The 19,146-nt window shown below is 34.6% G+C and overlaps 2 protein-coding genes across 3 annotated transcripts; both read right to left on the reverse strand.

Moving 5' to 3' along the window:
• Positions 1-3,774: 3,774 nt before the first annotated feature.
• On the reverse strand, positions 3,775-6,382 carry LOC112510387. Of its 2 annotated transcripts, none has more exons than XM_025115785.1 (2): positions 6,308-6,382; positions 3,775-5,412 (listed from the first exon to the last, which is right to left on the reverse strand). In XM_025115785.1, the coding sequence occupies exon 2, from the start codon at positions 5,139-5,141 to the stop codon at positions 4,716-4,718; it is 426 nt and encodes a 141-aa protein (XP_024971553.1). In that variant the 5' UTR covers positions 5,142-5,412; positions 6,308-6,382; the 3' UTR covers positions 3,775-4,715. The 2 variants fall into 2 exon arrangements, with proteins under 2 accessions (XP_024971553.1, XP_024971554.1); XM_025115786.1 differs by having other exon boundaries at positions 6,297-6,325.
• Positions 6,383-12,356: 5,974 nt separating this feature from the next.
• On the reverse strand, positions 12,357-15,143 carry LOC112509543 (protein NUCLEAR FUSION DEFECTIVE 4-like). The gene is made up of 3 exons (XM_025114547.1): positions 14,591-15,143; positions 13,261-14,189; positions 12,357-13,079 (listed from the first exon to the last, which is right to left on the reverse strand). Exons 1-3 carry the CDS (start codon positions 14,924-14,926, stop codon positions 12,605-12,607), a joined length of 1,740 nt encoding a protein of 579 aa, XP_024970315.1. The 5' UTR covers positions 14,927-15,143; the 3' UTR covers positions 12,357-12,604.
• Between the last annotated feature and the right edge of the window lie 4,003 nt (positions 15,144-19,146).

A 19,146-nucleotide genomic window follows, 5' to 3' on the forward strand; every position in this document is an offset into this window, starting at 1 on the left:
GAGATAATTCTTGTCCATGTTTTTCTTTTGTTTGAAAAGCAAAGAATCTTAAAAAGATCCTGCGAAATTTCAGATTAGCATGACCATAACGATACTAAGAGCAAAATAACCAAAAAACGTGACCATTTACTTGTCTTTACGTCAACCACATTCTTTGCACGCAACAGTTAAAACGCTAATCACTATTATTGGTTTTGTGACTTCTTTACATTGGTTAATGAAGCAAATTTGTTGCAGAATTTGATATTTACCTTAATTGATGATGTAATTATTTCAAATTTATTATAATTTCCTAACAGATATGGCATAACACAGATATTCTAAATATCTAGAGCAATGAGTTGTATTACAATCTCAACTAATCTACAACTGGTAAGGTCTACATATATCTTACCGTCCACAGACCCTACAATGGGCAGGATTTACCGGGTCCGTTACATTGGTTATCTTAACTTTGTAAAAAGTAGTCAAACGAATCAGATGCTAAAGGTGCCCCCAAAGCATGATTTATATGTATAACCGTTTGTGGCCCATGTGTTAAGTGCCTTAATACAATCGTCTGTTAACTTTTAGAATTTGTTTGCTAATAAAAAAACCAGCCTATCTACTCATCTATGTTCATGCATATGTTGTCTTTCAAGTTTGAGGATTGTCCAAATCCCAAGTTCTAGAAGGCGAGCCATGGCGCGAGACAAGTCTCCAACGTCATGTTAACCCCTTCCCCATCGTGTCTCGAGGAGTGATATGGGGCGGGTTGTTTTGATGGCGTTAATTTTACTCTTTAATATTTTAAAACGTGTCCTAAACTTTTTTTACCTTTTACCTTTCTAGAAGTCAAACGTTCCAACCTCACCAAACATGAGGCATGTGTGTGAGTTTCATTTGCCATATATAAATATTATATTAAAAAAGAATTAATAAATTATATCCTAGAAAGTAATAAGAGGATATATATATATATATATATATATAGAGAGAGAGAGAGAGAGAGAGAGTTTGTTTCAAATACAACCCATCGCATTTGTACAATCAATGCAACCCAATAAATTGATATATTTATGGAAACGATGAGAGTTCATTTATTATTATTTGAATATTTATAGAAGATAMATATAGTTCATTAATTATGATCAATACTTTATATTAGTAAACAATTAAAACTTCTATGAAATCACATATTAATCAAATGAAATGGACAGTTGAGATTGGGTTGTATTGATTGCACAAATGCCAAGGGTTGTATAATAACCAACCTCTATATATATATATATATTACCATATTATTCAAATGGTAATCATATTAGGGAAAAGTCACAATTATATTATTACCATAATTGTTTAGCTCTTAGGATATTAGTAGGGAATCATTGATTTGATTGTAGTTGCTGGATATTGAATTGAGCATCTTGGGAGAGAACCTATCTCTCGAAAGTAGGTAATTTTGTATTCATTGTTGCTTTAAAATAAACTCGGGATTTATCATTTGCATTGGTGCAAAGACAATATAGGGATCCGGGAGAGTGTCCCTTGATGTATGTTATTTGTTGACGACATTACCCTGGTAACAAAGACGAAGGGAGAGGTGAATGTTAGGTTGGGGCAGTGGAGAGTGGAATTGGAAGCAAACGATTTATGCATTAGCCAAGTAAAACTGAATACCTATAGACTTTAGTGCAATTTCAGCAGAGAGCGCAATGAAGAGAGGGTAGAGGTGAGCATCGAGGAGTAAAAGGTACCCGAAAATGATAGTTTCAAGAATTTGGGATCTATGATTCAAAAAGAGGGAATAATTGAGGAAGATGTTTTGCATTGCATAAAGACGGATGGGTAAAGTGGAGTGCTGCCACAAGAGCGTTGTGTGACAAGATGATGTGAATTTCACAAGGTCATCATCAGACCAGATATGTGTGGATCAGAATGTTGTGCGATAAAGAAAACACATGAGAGAAAATGGAAGTTGCATAAATGAGGATGTTGAGATGGACATGTGGCCGGACTATGATGGATAGGATACCAAACGAGGTTTATCGAGAAAAATTAGGCATTCCACCTATCTCGTATAAATTGAGGGAGGAAAGACTTTGGTGGTTTGGTGACGTCGCAAAAGACCGCAAATGGTACCTGTGAGGAGAGTTGAGAGTATAACAGTTGAAGAGGGAGTAGGCAAGGCAGGCTGAGGAGGACGTGGGATGAGCAGTTGAGGCTGCAAATTTAGGTGTTAGTACTTTCCAAGGATACAGCCTCAAATAGAAGTTCTTGGAGGCAGCAAATTAGGGTAGTAGATTATTTGAAGCACTCTATTAGGTACTGTTATTAGGGGAAGAGAGGGGGGATAGAAGGGTAGAGGGTGGGTGGCGGAAGGTAGAGTCAAGACATGAGTTTGTAGTGCAATAGGATAGATAAAAAAGGGAATCCTTATAATATTCCACGTGCTTTTTAGCTCGTTCAATGGCTTGGCTGGCTCTTCCATTTTTATTCCTCTTAACCTTCAATTTTTACCATTTGTTTCAGCTCTCTGCAATATTATCTAAACTTCCTTTATGATACTTGATAAAACAAGAGTTTTTGCAAAACCATGGCTTCTAGCTTTGCTTTCCAAATTTTTTTTTTTGCAAATCGAGGGTCTTTCTGAAAACATCATCTCTGCCTCTTGAGGCAAAGAAAAGGTTTGCATACATCTTATCCCCCACACCCTACCTCCGGTGGCATATACTGAGTTCGGTTTGGTTTATTGGTCCATTGACATTAAAATTATCACTTAATGCTTGTAACAGAATAAACCTCCTTAAACAACATTTATTTTCCATCCAACATGGGGATTTGTAAATCCTAGCCCATCAACTGATGTAGGAATAATTACATGCATCATGTCATTTTATGTCCTCTGGAATCCATACAGATACTTCTTAACAAGTCTAAAAGTACTATAAGATGTTTATAGCCAATTCAATAACTTCTAGTTTCCTTCTAGGTAGCTTATATTTAGTGAATTTTAGTGCATATATAATACAACTTTCGATCATTTCATTTTATTAGATTCTTGATATAAGATGTTCCTGTACTTCAAGCCATTATTACTGTGTATGAGAGGCAAACTAATTTGGACTTCAAGAAATTGTGAAGGTTTTAATGATATTACTAATTATTAATTTTTATGAACTCCCTCAAGTCAAGAGATCAATAATTAATTAATTATGCATGCATATGCACCAACATTCGCATCTCCACATCCATGAATCTCAGGAGCACATGTATCTTTCAACTTTTGCATGGGAAAGATAAGCAAATGATGATTCTGCAGAAAAGGAAATCTTGTGGCATGTAATCTAATTGGCAACAGATATCCTAAGCAGTTAACGTGGTCGCTTCAGAAAATAGCAGTCAGCACCCTGATTCGAATTGCGGGTCATAGCATTGGTAAAGCGGTGGTATAGCCATCAATCATGCCGCATGATTTATTTTCGTCTAAGGCTAGGATTTAGGATTTGATAGCCATGTAAAGTTGCTATCACTAGTGACTCAATGCTGCATTCATAAACATCATAGACAAACGTCTATGAAAAATTCGGAGGTAACATTTATGTGGATCTTCGAATACTAGTAAAAGACATAGATGTAAACACGTTGAACTAGAAATACAAACTTAAACAAGAACCACGCCTTTTTATTGTGTCCAAATCAGTTAACATGCAGCAGCATTTGAAGCAGAATGCATACATTGGAAAAGAAGAGAAAAAACACCAGAAGATGGCTTGATGTAAGAAAATACACCAAGCATTGGAGAGACAGCATAAATCTCAGATGACAAAACACAGGAAGTTGTCAGTTGTTAATAAAAATCTTGATTATTTCCAAAATTATTGCTTCTAAGTATGCATAATTTCAATAAGCTCAAAAATGGAAACAAAAAAACAGTTCATATAAGGAGGAATAAGTAGGTAACCTTGAAACAACTTAATCTACCAGAAACTTTTGCTCTTTGAACTGTCCACTGGTTGCAGAGAATGCGATCCGAAAATTTTGAGTTTCTAATGAGCACTTCATGTTGATTGAGTTCCAACTTCTTTCCCTTTAAGTTTTCTGCCTCTTGCCACCTTCCTTCTAGAATACATTTGGATCCATTTATCCGCGGTTCTATTCTGGTCTGAAGAAGCTCCAAAGGCAGTGCTGCAGGAACAAGCTCCCAGCAACCCTTGGGATAATTATGAAATCGGTCACCTGTGAGCATAAAAACAGGAACCTGAAGAGAAAATCGGAACTCTCTTCTCAAAGAATTATCCAAGTTTCTGTTACATCCAAATGTTGACGAAACACAGACTTGAAACCAACAACTTTACCTGATGGTGCTACCATTACACCCTCCTCCTCAATATAATCTCCAACAATTACCACCACGTCATATTGATGTATCAGATCATTGGGGGTAAACTCATTCCAGTCAGGGGACCAGTTCCTATATAGGGCCCAAACATCACCTTTTCTTGGGAAATTTTGAATAAGCCCTTTGTTGCTTTTCATACATTGGATCTTGTGTGAGAAACAGTTAAGGGAGGTATTGACTATATGCTTGCCCAAGCTGAAATCTTTATGGGTCTTAGGATACCCTATGCAACCCAATTAATCTCTCCTACTTCAGTTTTGCTCTAGGAATTCAACCAATTGATTCGTATTTCGAATGCTCTTCTAGATATGACATCATGAGATAACACATGGTATCAAGGCAGCCCATCATCATCGTCATTATAAGCAGCCCACATCTGATTTTCACCAAATGCTTTTTCAGTCTTGTCATCATCAAAGTCATGAAAATCTGAATCTGGAATGCTCATCAGCGTCGTGTAACTGGTTCCTATAAGATTCCAGTCTGTTTTTATAGTAATCATTGACGAGATTTCCACATCTTTATCTTTCCTCATACCATCAATTTCCTCGGCATCCTTCCTACAGCTATACAGTGTCTCACTCTCCCTACCTTCATTCCTAGAAACCTTCTCCACACTCCATTCATCCATGTTTTTGAGAATTTCTTTCCATCGTGAATTTCTATATGTCAAGCTATTATTAAGCTTGCCATGTCTACGAACATTCACCTGTTCAGCTCCTAAATTAGCCTTTGCATATGCATTACTACCATCAACCATTGATGCCTTTTCAGTTATATGTCCCTTTAACACAGTTCAATCGCCTTTACAGATCCCGACTCTAAATTAGAGGTCTTAAATTTCATCGCACCTACTAACTCTTCACAACCTCTTTTCAAGTTTCCACTGCTTTTCACAGTCATAGAGTTTAAGGATGGGCCTTCCTGAACATTTAATGACGATTTGCTCTGTGGTTCTGCTTTTGAGAATGCCACATAGTAGCAAGATTGTTTCTTGGAAGAAGAGGCAACTCCAGAAAAGACCTAAATCCCTGATACAAGAAAGTTTTTGAAGTGAAGTGAGAAAGATATTGTCGTGAGAGCAATAATAGGACATGCATTTAGCACCACAAACCAAAGACGTAAAAAATAACGACCACAATAATAAATGCAAATATAAGAGTAAATCAACATCTCGTCTATTGTTCATGCTTTGATGCCCTAAGCGGAAAAATCACACAAAACATTTATGGAACAGCAAATGAGAATACAACATTTAGAAACGTAACTACAAATTCATCATGTGAGAGCGTATACGCCATGACTTGTGATCAGAAAAGGTAACAAATTCATCGCAAGCAAAAGGACTGATAAATCAACATCCCTTCTAGTGTCTCCAAATGTTAATGTGATAAATAACCAGACAGTTCGTTAAAAGGTCATGAATAAAGCCACGAAAAGAAGCACACAAACAAATGATCTCATACAAATTCAAACAATTCATATGTCATCCTATAGACAGTAGGGGACATGAAACAATTCATATTTCATCTGAATCAAATTGTGATAGCTTCATCTGTTGTCATAAGCAAATCATATGTCAAAATAACTTTACATCAGAAAATTATCTCAATGGATTCAACAGATACAGATTAATTAAAATAGTATCAAGGGATTCCCAAAAAGCTACTGCTGATATAAATTTGAACAAGCAAAAACTGGAAGAACCTATGCATGTTAAATCTTAAAAGCACAGTATGACATATAAAAGTTAATCAAAGTCACAAGAACTCTGAAACCCTATAATTCTATGAAAAGAAAATGCCAATCTTCAGAAACCAACAAACATCCGAACAAAGACAAATTCAAAGACGACGTAGATAGAAATATATTTCATCATATGGATAAACTAAACTGATTAACAGAGAAAATATACCGAAAACTTACAGGCAACCGGACCGACGAGGCGCCAACAAGAATCGCCTCCAAAATCGGCTACTTATTTTGCCTTTCTTGACCGTTCCTGATCAATGTCTTCCATAAAACGATGATCAAGCACTTTTGCCCTTTTGCCCTTTTGCTTTCGGTACTTTTTTCATCCATATGTTTGAATTAAAATATCGTTTTGATAAATAACTAGAGTTATACTCTATATTGATCAGTACATAAAAATTGACAAATGAAACAAAAAGATATGTTTAATTTGGCTATGCTAGTCATGGATAAGCAGTGAACACAAATGGTGTCTCGCAATATTGGGCATCGTAAGAGCACAAATCATCTCTGCTCTTCTCTTGAGAATCATATATTACCGAGCTAGAACAACATTAACGCATATAGTAAAATTAGGGGGTTTTGATTAAGGATGACAATAATAAAGACCAATGTGACTTTAGTTTACCCTCTAACATGTATAGGAATGATGATACTCTAAAATTTGGTTCATCATTGTACAGCAACATACAACACGATTTCCTCTAACCTTGTCGTTTTACAGTTAGGTATCCCTCTTTTCTCCCCCAATCTATCGATCCATATGGTTTCAAACCAAAAAAAACCCTTTTCATATTTGAGAGAAGCAGCAAGTGGAGAATTTCCCGTGTCAGAGAGCATTTCGTTTCTTTATTGGGGTCAAGGATGAATTATATCAACACAAAAACTTTTCTGGTACCCATAACCAACCAACTTTCTGAAGAAGAAAAAAATGATTTCAAATCACATAATAAACTTCATGATAACCCAAGGATCCAGTTGAGAAAAGATCAATACACAATGTAATGTCTTAAAGAATTTTACAAAAACGAAAATTCACTAAAACCATTGTACGGATCATAATCAAAGAGAACGAAAGAAGAAAATGAAATCTTTCATGTAGTTAAGTGAGATAGTGCTCGAGCACTCTTCAATTAAAAGAGATATATCATATAACGATTTGAGGGTGTAAATTTGATACATGATATGGATTTAAGATGGGTAAGTGACATATTTGAAGGACGTATCAGTTATAAGCAATCCAATTTAGAGAGAGACTATGAAGTTAAGGGAGTGGGGAGAATAATTATGGAGTGTTTGTTTCATGGAATTTGGTGGAATTGGAAGGAATTGGAATGTTGGAATCTTTGACCAAATTCCAAATATCATGTTTGGTTCACAGAGAAGATGTGAAGGAATCCTTCCAATTCCAATAAATTTCTTAAGTCACCGATTTCACAATTTCACCACATATACCACGGATTTCAAATTCCATCCCTACAAATTCCTTAGCCCTCATCCAAATTCATCGATGTTATATCTTGATTTGCTCTGCTCTGCTATGCTCGATCTCCTTTGCTCGATCTCGTTTAAAACTAGGAATGGTAACGGGCCAGGTTCGGGCCGGTTATTGGTATCCCCGAAACCGATCCCCGATCCCGTCGAGGATCTTATCGGGTCCCCGCGGTTTCCCCGCTTCCCATTGGGGAATCCGTTAAGGTAAAAATCATCTTTTTCCCGTTCACCATTGGTTATAACCGAACTCGAAACCGAAACCCGAAACAAATCTAAAAAAATTACAATATGTTAATTTTTACAACTAAAAGCAAATTACAATTTTTTTAAGATGCAAGTTTAAATGTTTCAAACATAATCGAACCAATTACAAAAAAATGTATTAGATTACAATATAAAACTAAACAGAACTTCAAACATCATACAACTAAAATCAGGATTTCACAATTAGACAAATAAATTAGACTTTTTCGTAAGCCTTATTTAGGTTGTTGAAATAAAGTGGATAAAAGTTTTTAAAATTTTAATGTTACTATTTTCTTTTAATGATATTATATATATATATATATATATGTATGTATGTATGTATGTATGTATGTATGTATGTATATATATATATATATAAAAAATAAAATTAATATATATACACATATCAGGCCGGGCTAGGCCTTAAAATCCCCGAATTTGTCCCTGATCCCCGTCATTTCCCCTATAAGATGTCCCCGAACCCGGCGGTTTTCACCATCGGTCTCGGATTTTTTTTGTCATCCCTATTCAAAACTGCTCGATCTCGTTAACTCTGCTCGATCTGGTATGCTCGACCTCTCTCTCTCTCTCGCGTTCTTTCCATCCTAAAAAGGATTTTCTCAAAATGTCATCTATGTAATTTTCTTGTTGAATTCCGTGAACGAAACAAAAAAAATCCTATTCCATTAAGAATTCCATTCCAATTTCATCCAACCAAACGCAATCAAAAAACATGGTCAAATTCCATCAAATTCCCTCAAAGTCAAATTCATTTGATAAATTTCAATTCCATCGAATTTCATTCTACGAACCAAATGCCCCCTTAGGGCTCTTTGGAGGAAAGGCGGAGGTGGTTGAAATGGAGGAGAATCGAGAGGGAGAAGGAGATGGAGAAAAATGAGGGATCGTGGAAGGGAGAAAAAGAGAAATGAGGGGTTTATTATATTTAAGGAAATGTGTGATAAGATTGTTAATATAATACTTTAAATAGTTGTGCATTAATTATCAAAACTTTATATTTATTATTTTTTGACAATAATAGTTTAACATGTTTCAGAATAGATTAATAAATAAACATGTAAAATGAAAAATTAGAGAATATGAAACAAATTAAATAAATAACTATAGGATTTAAAACATAAATTCTAAAAAAATATTCATTATGTATTTATAATATTTAATAATATGATTAAATCCAAAAGTATTCTATATCTGGTTTATTTAGAAAGTATTAATGAGAATATTATAATGATGTATTTTGTAAAATAATAAATTTTTAATGTATTTTAGTTCTATTATTTATGTTAATATGATAAAAGTGTAAAATGAAAAATAAGAGGTATTAAATAAATTAGATTATATAGTATAGATAGATATAATATAGATAAGGAAGGAAAATGAAAAATGAAATAAATTAATAAATATAGGATGTAAAACATAAGGTTAAAAACAATTCACTTAATATATGATATTTAATAATAGGATTAAGTCTAAAAATATTCAATTCTGAGTTTATTTTGAAGGTATTGATGAGACGATTATTATAAAAAAATGTATTTTTAATTATTTTAGTTCATATATAATTATTTATGTTAATATGATAAAAAAATATAAAATAAAAAAGTAAATGATATAAAATAAATCAACTAACTAATTATAAGGATATAAATTGTAATTTAAATAATTAAAATAATTTGATCTTATTATTATCTTCGGATGCATGGATCGTGGGTGTGAGAAGCTGGTTTTCATATAGCTTAAAAAAGTTGTAGACTATTCATAAAATCTTATACTCTTGAAATTTCAAGATAAATGCACTCTTGAAAGCCGTTATAAGTTGCTCTAAAACTTGTTCATTTAACATAAAAATGAACACCTCTTAAAAATTCAATAATAACTATAACTCCTCTTTTTTAATATGATGTATAGATATAGATAGTTCAGTAACCACGTGATCCAATGACATATAAAACTTTATTGCCATGTACATTCACCTTGATTCAATTATTTCTCTCCACGATAGAACATGGGTCTATGCTTCTACCAACTTTTTTGTTGAACAAAAAATACATAAGTAAGACGTTTACTTAAACACTTACCCGGTAAATGCTTAACGGTAAAATGCAACTCTATCGCTTACTAATCGGGTAAGATTTTAGTCTACCAAAACGAAATCGTATGTAACAATTTACCTGGTAAACGATAATTGTGGAAAAAGTCGTCGTCATCACTTACCCGGTAAGACTCTCGGTCCGTGCCTTCGCTCTTACCAGGTAAGATTTTTGGTCCTTGTCATATTCATCCGGTAAGAAAATATGACTTAGTAAGTACTTACCTGAGTAAGCATTTGGTAAACGGCCCCTAAGATCCACCTCGATTACATCATATATGTTCTCTTCATGAAAGAATAATATGGGTCTAAGTTTGTACCTGAACAAAAATGGTTTTAAGATTTTAAGAATAAGTTTTAAAAAATAATTCATTATGTATTTATGTTATCTACAAATATGATTAAATCCAAAAATATTCAATATTGAGCTTATGAAAATGTTAATGAGACAATTATAATGGTATAATTTGTAAAAAAAAAGACATATTCTATAAATGTATTTATTTAATATATGATTATGTATGTTAATATAATAAAAAAAGTAAATGAAAATGAAAAAAAAAAGAAGGATATAAAGTACGTTGGAATATCTGAAGTAACTCGTCATTGATATCCCTTAAATATAGTAGTTGTGTGTTTGTTCTGTCATGGTCATGTGAAATACATAAATAATAAGATTTATGCTCATCGAGTTCATAATTTTGATTGAACAACTTTTAATAAAAAGTCACAAAACATTTCATACTTACAATTTAGCTATTTAAAACAAGTGTAACATCATCAATACATGCGTTTAGAATAAACATCATGAGACCTCAAGATCAAGTACGACATGGGTCTAGCACCAATCAGAACATGACACGCAAAGTACAATTTTTTTTTTGGGTACATATATCGATTCATACATTAATGATTAACCGAGATGTATATAAAACATTCTATGCAAATTATTTCAAAGGTTTATACATCATTGCGATCACTTAGATGTATGTAAAAAATAGTCAAATTTGTTTTATTATATATTTTTGTAAGTCAAGGTTGTATGTAATTTGTGATCATTTGATCAATTTCATTGTTAGTAGTTGAGGTATACAAGTTGATCTAAACATCCACCATTTAAAAAACACTATGAGGGCGTTTGGTTCGCAAAATGATTTTTGAAGGAATGAAATATGTCAAATGAATTGAAATCTGGAAGGAATTGGAATGGAATGTTATCAGATTTGACCAAGTGTTTTGTTGGCAAAATTGGAATGCAATCTGTTTGATGAATTGGAATCTGCATGTTTGGTTTGTAACTGAATTGGAATCTGCATGTTTGGTTTGTAACTGAATTGGAATGGAATGATGAAAAAGGACTAAAATACCCTTTCTTTGATATTTTTTTTAAAATTGGATATGGAAGCAAACTCGTTCATATTTTCGGTTACATGGACTCCAGTTCCAGATTCCTGCTTCTCGTAATTTTTTTTGGCTTTTGTTTATGGGGTTTCTTCTTTTTCTCTTTCTTTCTGTGTTTTCTCTTTATCGAAGATCCAATCATCGATAAGCAAGCAGTAATTGACAGGTGTGAAATTTCTTGGCTTTTGTTTCTAGGGTTTCTTCTTTTTATCTTCCTTTCTGTGTTTCCGTTTTATCGGAGATCCAGTAATCAATAAGCAAGCACTAATCGACAACAAGCAGTAATTGATAAGCAAGCAGTGATCGATAAGCAAGCAATTATCGGGAAGCAAGCAGTAATCGGGAAGCAAGCAGTAATCGATAAGCAAGCATTTATAGGGAAGCAAGCAGTAACTGATAAGCAAGCATTTATAGGGAAGCAAGCAGTAATCGGGAAACAAGCAGTTATAGGGAAACAAGCAGTAATCGGGAAACAAGCAGTAATCAATAAACAAGTAGTTTTCGTCTTGCAATGATGTTTCATTTTCTTGGAAGCAAGCAGTAATCGATAAGCAGAAATTGGAAGGAAGAAGTAATCAATCGATGATGAAACTGGAAGCATCACGAGGGTATTTTGTCATTTACACATTTTTCGATGAAATGGATTTCAATTCCATCAGTTTTAGAAAGGAATGGTGAAATCCTCAAATGATGGAATCTTTAGAATTCAATTCCATTGCATGGGTAACCAAACGCTAGAATGAAATTTGGTCAACAGAATTGACCATTCCAATTCCACCAGATTCCGACGAACCAACGCTCCCTATATATCTTTAAAAATCCAATAAGCAAATACCCGCCTATCACACAAATCATACATTCTAATTTGTTATTTCTAGAAAAATTCGGTCTCGACAAAAACAAGATTTAGGGACCTCAACGATACATATCATGAATCAAATCCAACAAATTCAGTATATTCCATTCAGATAATGTCCCAAATCAAACGAATCCAATATATTACGAGAAAAAGTTGATACACATTGTCCCTTAGACAAATACAATTTGTATCATGAGAGACAATATCTATTAGTCTACAAAAGAATGAAAGGCACCACCATTTAGCATTAGTCCTAAAAAGCTCCATCTTTGTGGGAACTAAATAAACCAAGCCAAACGAATCGAGTAAATTTCATTTCATAGGTCTTAAAAGTTGAATCTTTGAAGACCTGGAGACGCAATCAAGTGCGTTGGTTCCCGTAGAGTTGTGTGTAGACTCTCTTAGTCCTGTAAACGACCGTCATACTCAACATAAAGGCAATGAGACAAAGTCCCGACAAAATCCCGCAAGTGGTGGAATAGCAAATGGTGCCGTAACAAGTGAGTGCTTCGCCATCCGTGAGCGTGTGATTGGTTCGAGTACTCTGCTTCTTGGCTTCATAGTCGTAAATGCCGCTAGCAATGACACCCGAGAAGATTAGCGAGCCAGCCGGGCTAGCAAGCGTAAGGAAGTTGTAGAGTGCACCAAAACTCTTTAACCCAAATAACTCCGAGGCAGCAGAGGGCACGACCGCCCAGTGCGCCCCATAACAGGATCCCATTACTACCGAAACAACGTAGATTGCCCCAGGTCCGGCCATGGCGTAATAGAAAAGCGAACATGCCATAAGTACTTGAACTGCAGCCATTGCCACCGGTCTTGGGTATGCATATTTCCTGTTGGCAAAAACGACGTATCGAGGGCAGTAAGAACCATATTTCTTGTGTCATACTAGGTTGTTTAACTTTGTCGATAAAACTTGTTAGGTCGTATGTGATGTACATTTGTTGATATATATAAACTTAAAGTCCTGTTAAGTAATCTATTAGGACACTCAATGACGGTCTGTGAACATACCTTACAACAAGCTCGGAGAAATATCCGCCACCGACACGACCAAGAAAGTTCCAAATGCTGATCATGGAAACGAAGATATGAGGGTTTTTGTAGCCTAAAGATTCACACATTTGACCAAGATTATCGATAATGGTCAAACCCGAACCAGAGGCTAGAACGAGTGAAAAGAACATGAGCAAGAAATCGGCCTTCACCAAAGCCTGCATCAACGTAAAATCCTCCCCTCGTCGTGGACCCTTCTTCTTCTTAACCTTCACCGCTCCATCGGCTGCTGCTTGCACCAATCGAGCTTGCAAATGGGAGATTCTCTTTTCCCGTTCATCGGCAGGAAGCGATTCGACTCCATTAGGAGTCTCGTCTTCAACTTCACTCAAAATCACTTCAGTTTTTGCGTTTTCAGTCGATTCTTGCCTCTGATCCTCGCTAAGAAGGCTTTCTTCTGTCGAATACTCGGATTTGGGGGAGAAAAACACCAATGTGATCGGAATTGCAACAGGAAGCAAGACAAGAATCATGAGTCCGATTGTGAGCACGGTGAGGATGGTCTGATTCAAATCGACCAGATCTTGTAGGATCAGAACAGCCAAAAGATAAGCAGCAAGAATGAGGCAAACACCATAAAGAGCTAAAAAACTCATGCCATCGGATTGCTTAGCTTGTTTATGGCCGCCAACTGGTCGAACGATGAACATTAAGGCGGAAATCACGATTGTTGGACCAACGGCCACCACGAAAATGATCGAGGCTTGATCGGGGAAATTGAACATGGTGTAAACTTGTGTCAATATAGCACCACTCAAACCGGCAAAACCCTTGAGGATTCCGACCACCGGACCACGGCTTTTGGGGAAATTCTGGACACCGGAAACAAGAGCTCCGGTGTTGAAGTAGGTTTCGCCATTTGTTCCGACGAATATGCAAATACATAGCTGCAAGTAACGTTGAAGCTTTAGATTAAAACTTCATTTGCATCTAGCAAATGGGTTTTTTTAAGCTCGAACTGTTACTTAACATATCATTCTTTCTATAAAATTTGGATTTATAACAAAAACGATTGTTCTCAATTTTGAAATTCCAAACTTTTCCATTTGACTTTGAAAAGTCAAAGGTGAATTTCACAAGCAAATCTGTTATCCAATTACATGGGACTTTGAGATTCGTATCATAGCTCTGAATCAAAGCTTCTCCTTTTCCCGTAGATACATCTGGATCACATCTTCATATAGATATTTATATATATATATATATATATAGAGAGAGAGAGAGAGATATATATATATATATATATATATAGAGAGAGAGAGAGAGAGAGAGAGAGAAAGAGACTTACAACCCATAAAGGCAACTCCGGCAAGGTACCATTGACGGTGAGCCAAACAAGACCATAACCAAAGAAATTCTGAGCAACTCCGATGAAGAGAACCACCCAAATGGGAGCAACTTCACACAAACTGCCGGCGACGAACCCAATAGCGTCACCGATATCTTTAGCCACACCCAACATAGCAATCTGCCTTTGATTATAACCCATGGTGCTCTTGATCACCGGAGATATGCTGCCGTACAGATACCCAATCCCGGAGCAAGATTGAACCCACATCGAAGCCACAAACACTAGCCATCTATTGTTCAGAAAACTGTTCATCTTTTCTGGTAATCCAATCATCTTTACAACTTGTCGCTCAAGAAGATGATCAAATTTGCATGAAAAAGGCCAGAAACTTTGTGGGCCTTTGAGTGGTATCTAAAATGGGTTGAAATCTTTGAGATTTCTGTGGAAAACGATGGAGGAACTTCACATGAAGAAGGGGTTTTGTTGATTTTTCTTTTTCCCCAAATGGATCTCTTAAATGGATGGAGGCTTTCTTGAGCTGGAAATATATTAATGGCGATTTACAATTTTGTATATATTTTTCTTTTCAATACGCAACTCTTATCGAGTTTGTCGTGTTAATGTAGAAATCCTCGCTTCCATCATTTATATAAAAATATAGAGTAAATTATAAATTTTCATTTTTTTTAATTTTTAAATATTTTTTTATCCATTTGTAAAACGTGCAACTCCTTAAAAAAAGTAGCAGTCATGGCTCCCTCCTTCACCTACCTCCCTCCCTGTCTGGTGATACCGGTGGGGCTAGGTACCAGGATGCTTCGGTATAATCAGCCGATAGAAATAGAGAATATTGATCGTGATTGTTGTTATAATTACTGTATTTATATCAGAATCAGATTAAATTATACATTAAAAATATTAAAAAGTAATTTTAATATTGATGTGTATGAAGTAAAATTAGTAGGCAAGTGTGTTCTTCATATTTATAACGGAATTAGATTAAATTATATATTATAATTTTAAAAAGTAAGTTAAGATTTTGATGTGTATGAAGCGAAATTAGCAGGTAGGTTTGTCCTGCATGTTTAACAATGTATAGATATATTTTTTTTTATTAACCTGAATATTCAACTCGCTATACGAACCAACTAATTCCAGGGTGAGCACCTGTTTTGCAGATAGCCCGGGGCTACAAGGGGATTTCTATTCCTTCTTGTATTTAAATATGATACCTCATGATACTTTTGATCTTTGGAGTCAAGCTTAAACCAATCAGGCAAAGGGACCTAAAGGCTTTCAACATAGGGGCAAGCTATGAGGACCTTCAATGGCAAAAGTTTCTATCTCATAGGGTATAGGGGAAGCTGAAATCATATTGATGCTTTTAAGGCTTTAAGCACTAAATCGATCCTCATGCTCTCGTCTATGAAAAGGGACCTAAAGGGTGAGCTTCTCGGGTCACTTAGTCTTTTCAGTATCTCTCTTAAGCTTCACTGGATTTAAGAGTAAGAGATAGGCTCTTTTCACGTTTCCGATGGTAGTTGATAGAGGAAAAGGCGATACGCTCTTTCTTATCTTAAAGAAAAGGTTTGAGGGTGAGATTCCAGACCCCTACTGATGAAGAGGCCAAGAAAAAATGAATTGACTATGACAGTGGGAGAGGCGGTTTATTTCGACAGCTAGAGCTAGGAGAAAAAAGTCATGGTGGAGATAGGCTTCGAAGCCAAGGGACGGCCCCGACATAGGAAGAATGCCCACGGTGGTTGTGCATTCTGGCGTAACGTAATACGAAGACTTGTGATTTGGCGAGAGTTCTTGATGAGGGTTGATCCGTTATATAATAGAACGAAGTGAACAAGTTGTCGGAATTTCAACAATAAGTTTTGGCTTGATCCAACCAAGAAGCGTCGGACTCTTTGGGCATTGCTTGGGTCGAGTGAAGTAAAGACTGGCTAATTTAAAGTCTTGTTAAAAATAATTTGAACAAGAATTGGTTCCATTTAGTTTTTTATTTTATTTTATAAATTTTGCTCCGCTTGCTTTTACTCATTTTTTTTTATGGCAAGCAGGACTTGAGAAGTCTTGTTAAAAATAATTTGAACAAGAATTGGTTCCATTTAGTTTTTTATTTTATTTTATAAATTTTGCTCCGCTTGCTTTTACTCATTTTTTTTTATGGCAAGCAGGACTTGAGAAGTCTTGTTAAAAATAATTTAAAAAATTATAATTGATTAACAATTTTTTGTTTTTATAGTTTTGAAATTACAAAGTGATCAAGTGGTTTGCAAAAACATGCAGATTTGGTTCCTCTCTCTAACAGCCACTAAAAAATTCCGTTAAAATAAGTAACATTTTCGTTCTTTTACCGATTTTTTAGCTTTTAACCAATCAAAACCCACAAGAAACAAGATTATAAAATCAATTTTGATTAGCTACAAAACAAAAAAATCAATAAAATGATGAAAATGTCTCTCATTCAACGAATTTTTTTAACGACCGCTAGAGGAAGAAATCGAATTTGAACGATTAATTTTGGTTCAAGATTTGAAACTGACGGTCGAACCCAACGAGTGAAGTATACGTATCTTTTGAGAGCTATATGTAACTACAGTTCTTCAACCGCTTATATTTTATTCCAACAGTTCGCTCGGTAGTTCCGTAGCAGGTTTTTTCGGACGTTTTCTAGGATCAGAAGAAGTGTGCTTCTTTCAATCTCCCTCTCCTGTTGGTCGAGTTGGTTGCCCTCCTGCCGTTAAGCGAGTGGAGCGACCTATCATCTTAGTCAGCGGAAATGCTTTCAATTCCATCCTAGCACCATGGCTATCTTGTAGTTTTAAAATACAAGGACTAAAAATGTTATATTCGACAAACCACGTGGACTAAACTCGTAGTTTAATATTATATTTCACCGAACACGTGGGCAAGTGGATGGAGACCTTTGACACCTAACCATTTTCAATCAAAAGAGATTGATCCCACTTGGCATGTTGCATGGTATAAATAACAACGTGGCTACGGAGTCAACATAAAATTAACTTTTAACCAGTTACTTTTTTCGTGTCCATATTCTTATAATCATCGTAAATCAAAACACAAAGTTTCATCACGTGCATTGCACGTGACTAGGTTTCGAGGGTTTTTTTTTTGTTGGCTTAGGTGTTGTTTCACACGTGTCCAAATATATAAATTGACATGTAGGGATAACTATAGTATGCATTCGATATAATTATTGAATTGGGACCCAAAATATTCCATATTATTTATTTGGAGTATTCTTAATTTCTAGAAAGCAACATATACTTATCGCATTTTATTATGATTGATTCAAAAATAAGATATTTTTTTTTACGTTTTTTATTATAACTTTCTTTTTTACTAGAATCTAACATTTGATTATTTCTCTCTAGAACCCAACCTTCTGAGTCGTTTATAAACACTATGAACGTTATCTAGACAGCGTTTTACTGTGAAGTTTCAACGAATTTGAATGAATTTGTATAAATTTGTTTATAATGTTCTTGATTATTAACGAGAAGGGTGAATATACAAAAAAAGGAAAAAAAAAGGAAAATTGAATAACGGTAAAATAGATGAAAATGTTAAAATAACATAAATACGCTTATAACTCATGGACAATGTGAATGTCCGTTTTGGTCCAGGAACCAAAACCATGAAAAAGCGCAAAGCATAACTCTTTTATGTAATAAATCAAATTCAGAGATCAATTTGTAAAAATCTCAAATCACGGTGACCAAATCTATAATTCACTCCAAATATATTGTGTCAATTATTGTTCCATTCGACACATTAATTGTTGCAGTTGAATTTTGAATCCGAAACTACCATCTCTATTAATTACGTAACATAACTATTACAATCAAATCGGTTAGAAACTGAATTTAATATGTTTTCCAACAATATATGTGGTCATGTTATTCTCTTTTAAATTAATGCTAATTTATAACAACTATTAATGAACAAATTTAGCATCTTGTGAAATTAGCTTCACTGTTAATAACATCTGGGTCTTTGAGAATTTTCTTCAAAAATCATCAGTCCAAAGCCACCGAGAATTTTCATGTCTGTTCTCCAAAGTTCTGTGATTAGTAGAGTTACATGCAAATTGACCACCAGACACCAATTAATTAAAAAAAAGACCACTATAATGTGTCTGGAAGGTTTTTATTTTAGAAAACCTTGCTGAGGTTATTGATCAGACGTTATATTTACATAACTTGTTTTTTAAGAAAATTTTCATAAAACATTTAGAATTTTATAACAATTTTATTTAATTAAATTGATCAAAATTAGTTTTATTTAAGTGATTAAAATTTTTAATATAACAATATTAATAATATGTAATTTTTGATATAATAAATATGTGTTTATGTGAATTTAATATATATTGATTTTTATAAACTAGAAGCGTACTCGCGCAATGCAGCGAGATACATCGTGATTTTAATATTTCATTTTATTCTTTATCTCAGTCGATGTTATAATATGGCTTTATGTGATTTTAAGAAAGCGATGATGTTTTTATTTTTGAATAA

This window comes from Cynara cardunculus (assembly GCF_001531365.2).
Source record: "Cynara cardunculus var. scolymus isolate 2C chromosome LG 3, CcrdV1, whole genome shotgun sequence".
Lineage (NCBI taxonomy): Eukaryota > Viridiplantae > Streptophyta > Magnoliopsida > Asterales > Asteraceae > Cynara > Cynara cardunculus.

Coding starts and splice junctions, on each gene's coding strand:
- LOC112509543 (XM_025114547.1), bottom strand. CDS start 14,926: ATGATTGGATTACCAGAAAAGATGAACAGTTTTCTGAACAATAGATGG. Junction 14,190..14,590: donor CGGAGTTGCCTTTATGGGTT/GTAAGTCTCTTT, acceptor CGTTACTTGCAG/CTATGTATTTGCATATTCGT. Junction 13,080..13,260: donor TTCTCCGAGCTTGTTGTAAG/GTATGTTCACAG, acceptor TTTTGCCAACAG/GAAATATGCATACCCAAGAC.
- LOC112510387 (XM_025115785.1), bottom strand. CDS start 5,141: ATGGTTGATGGTAGTAATGCATATGCAAAGGCTAATTTAGGAGCTGAA.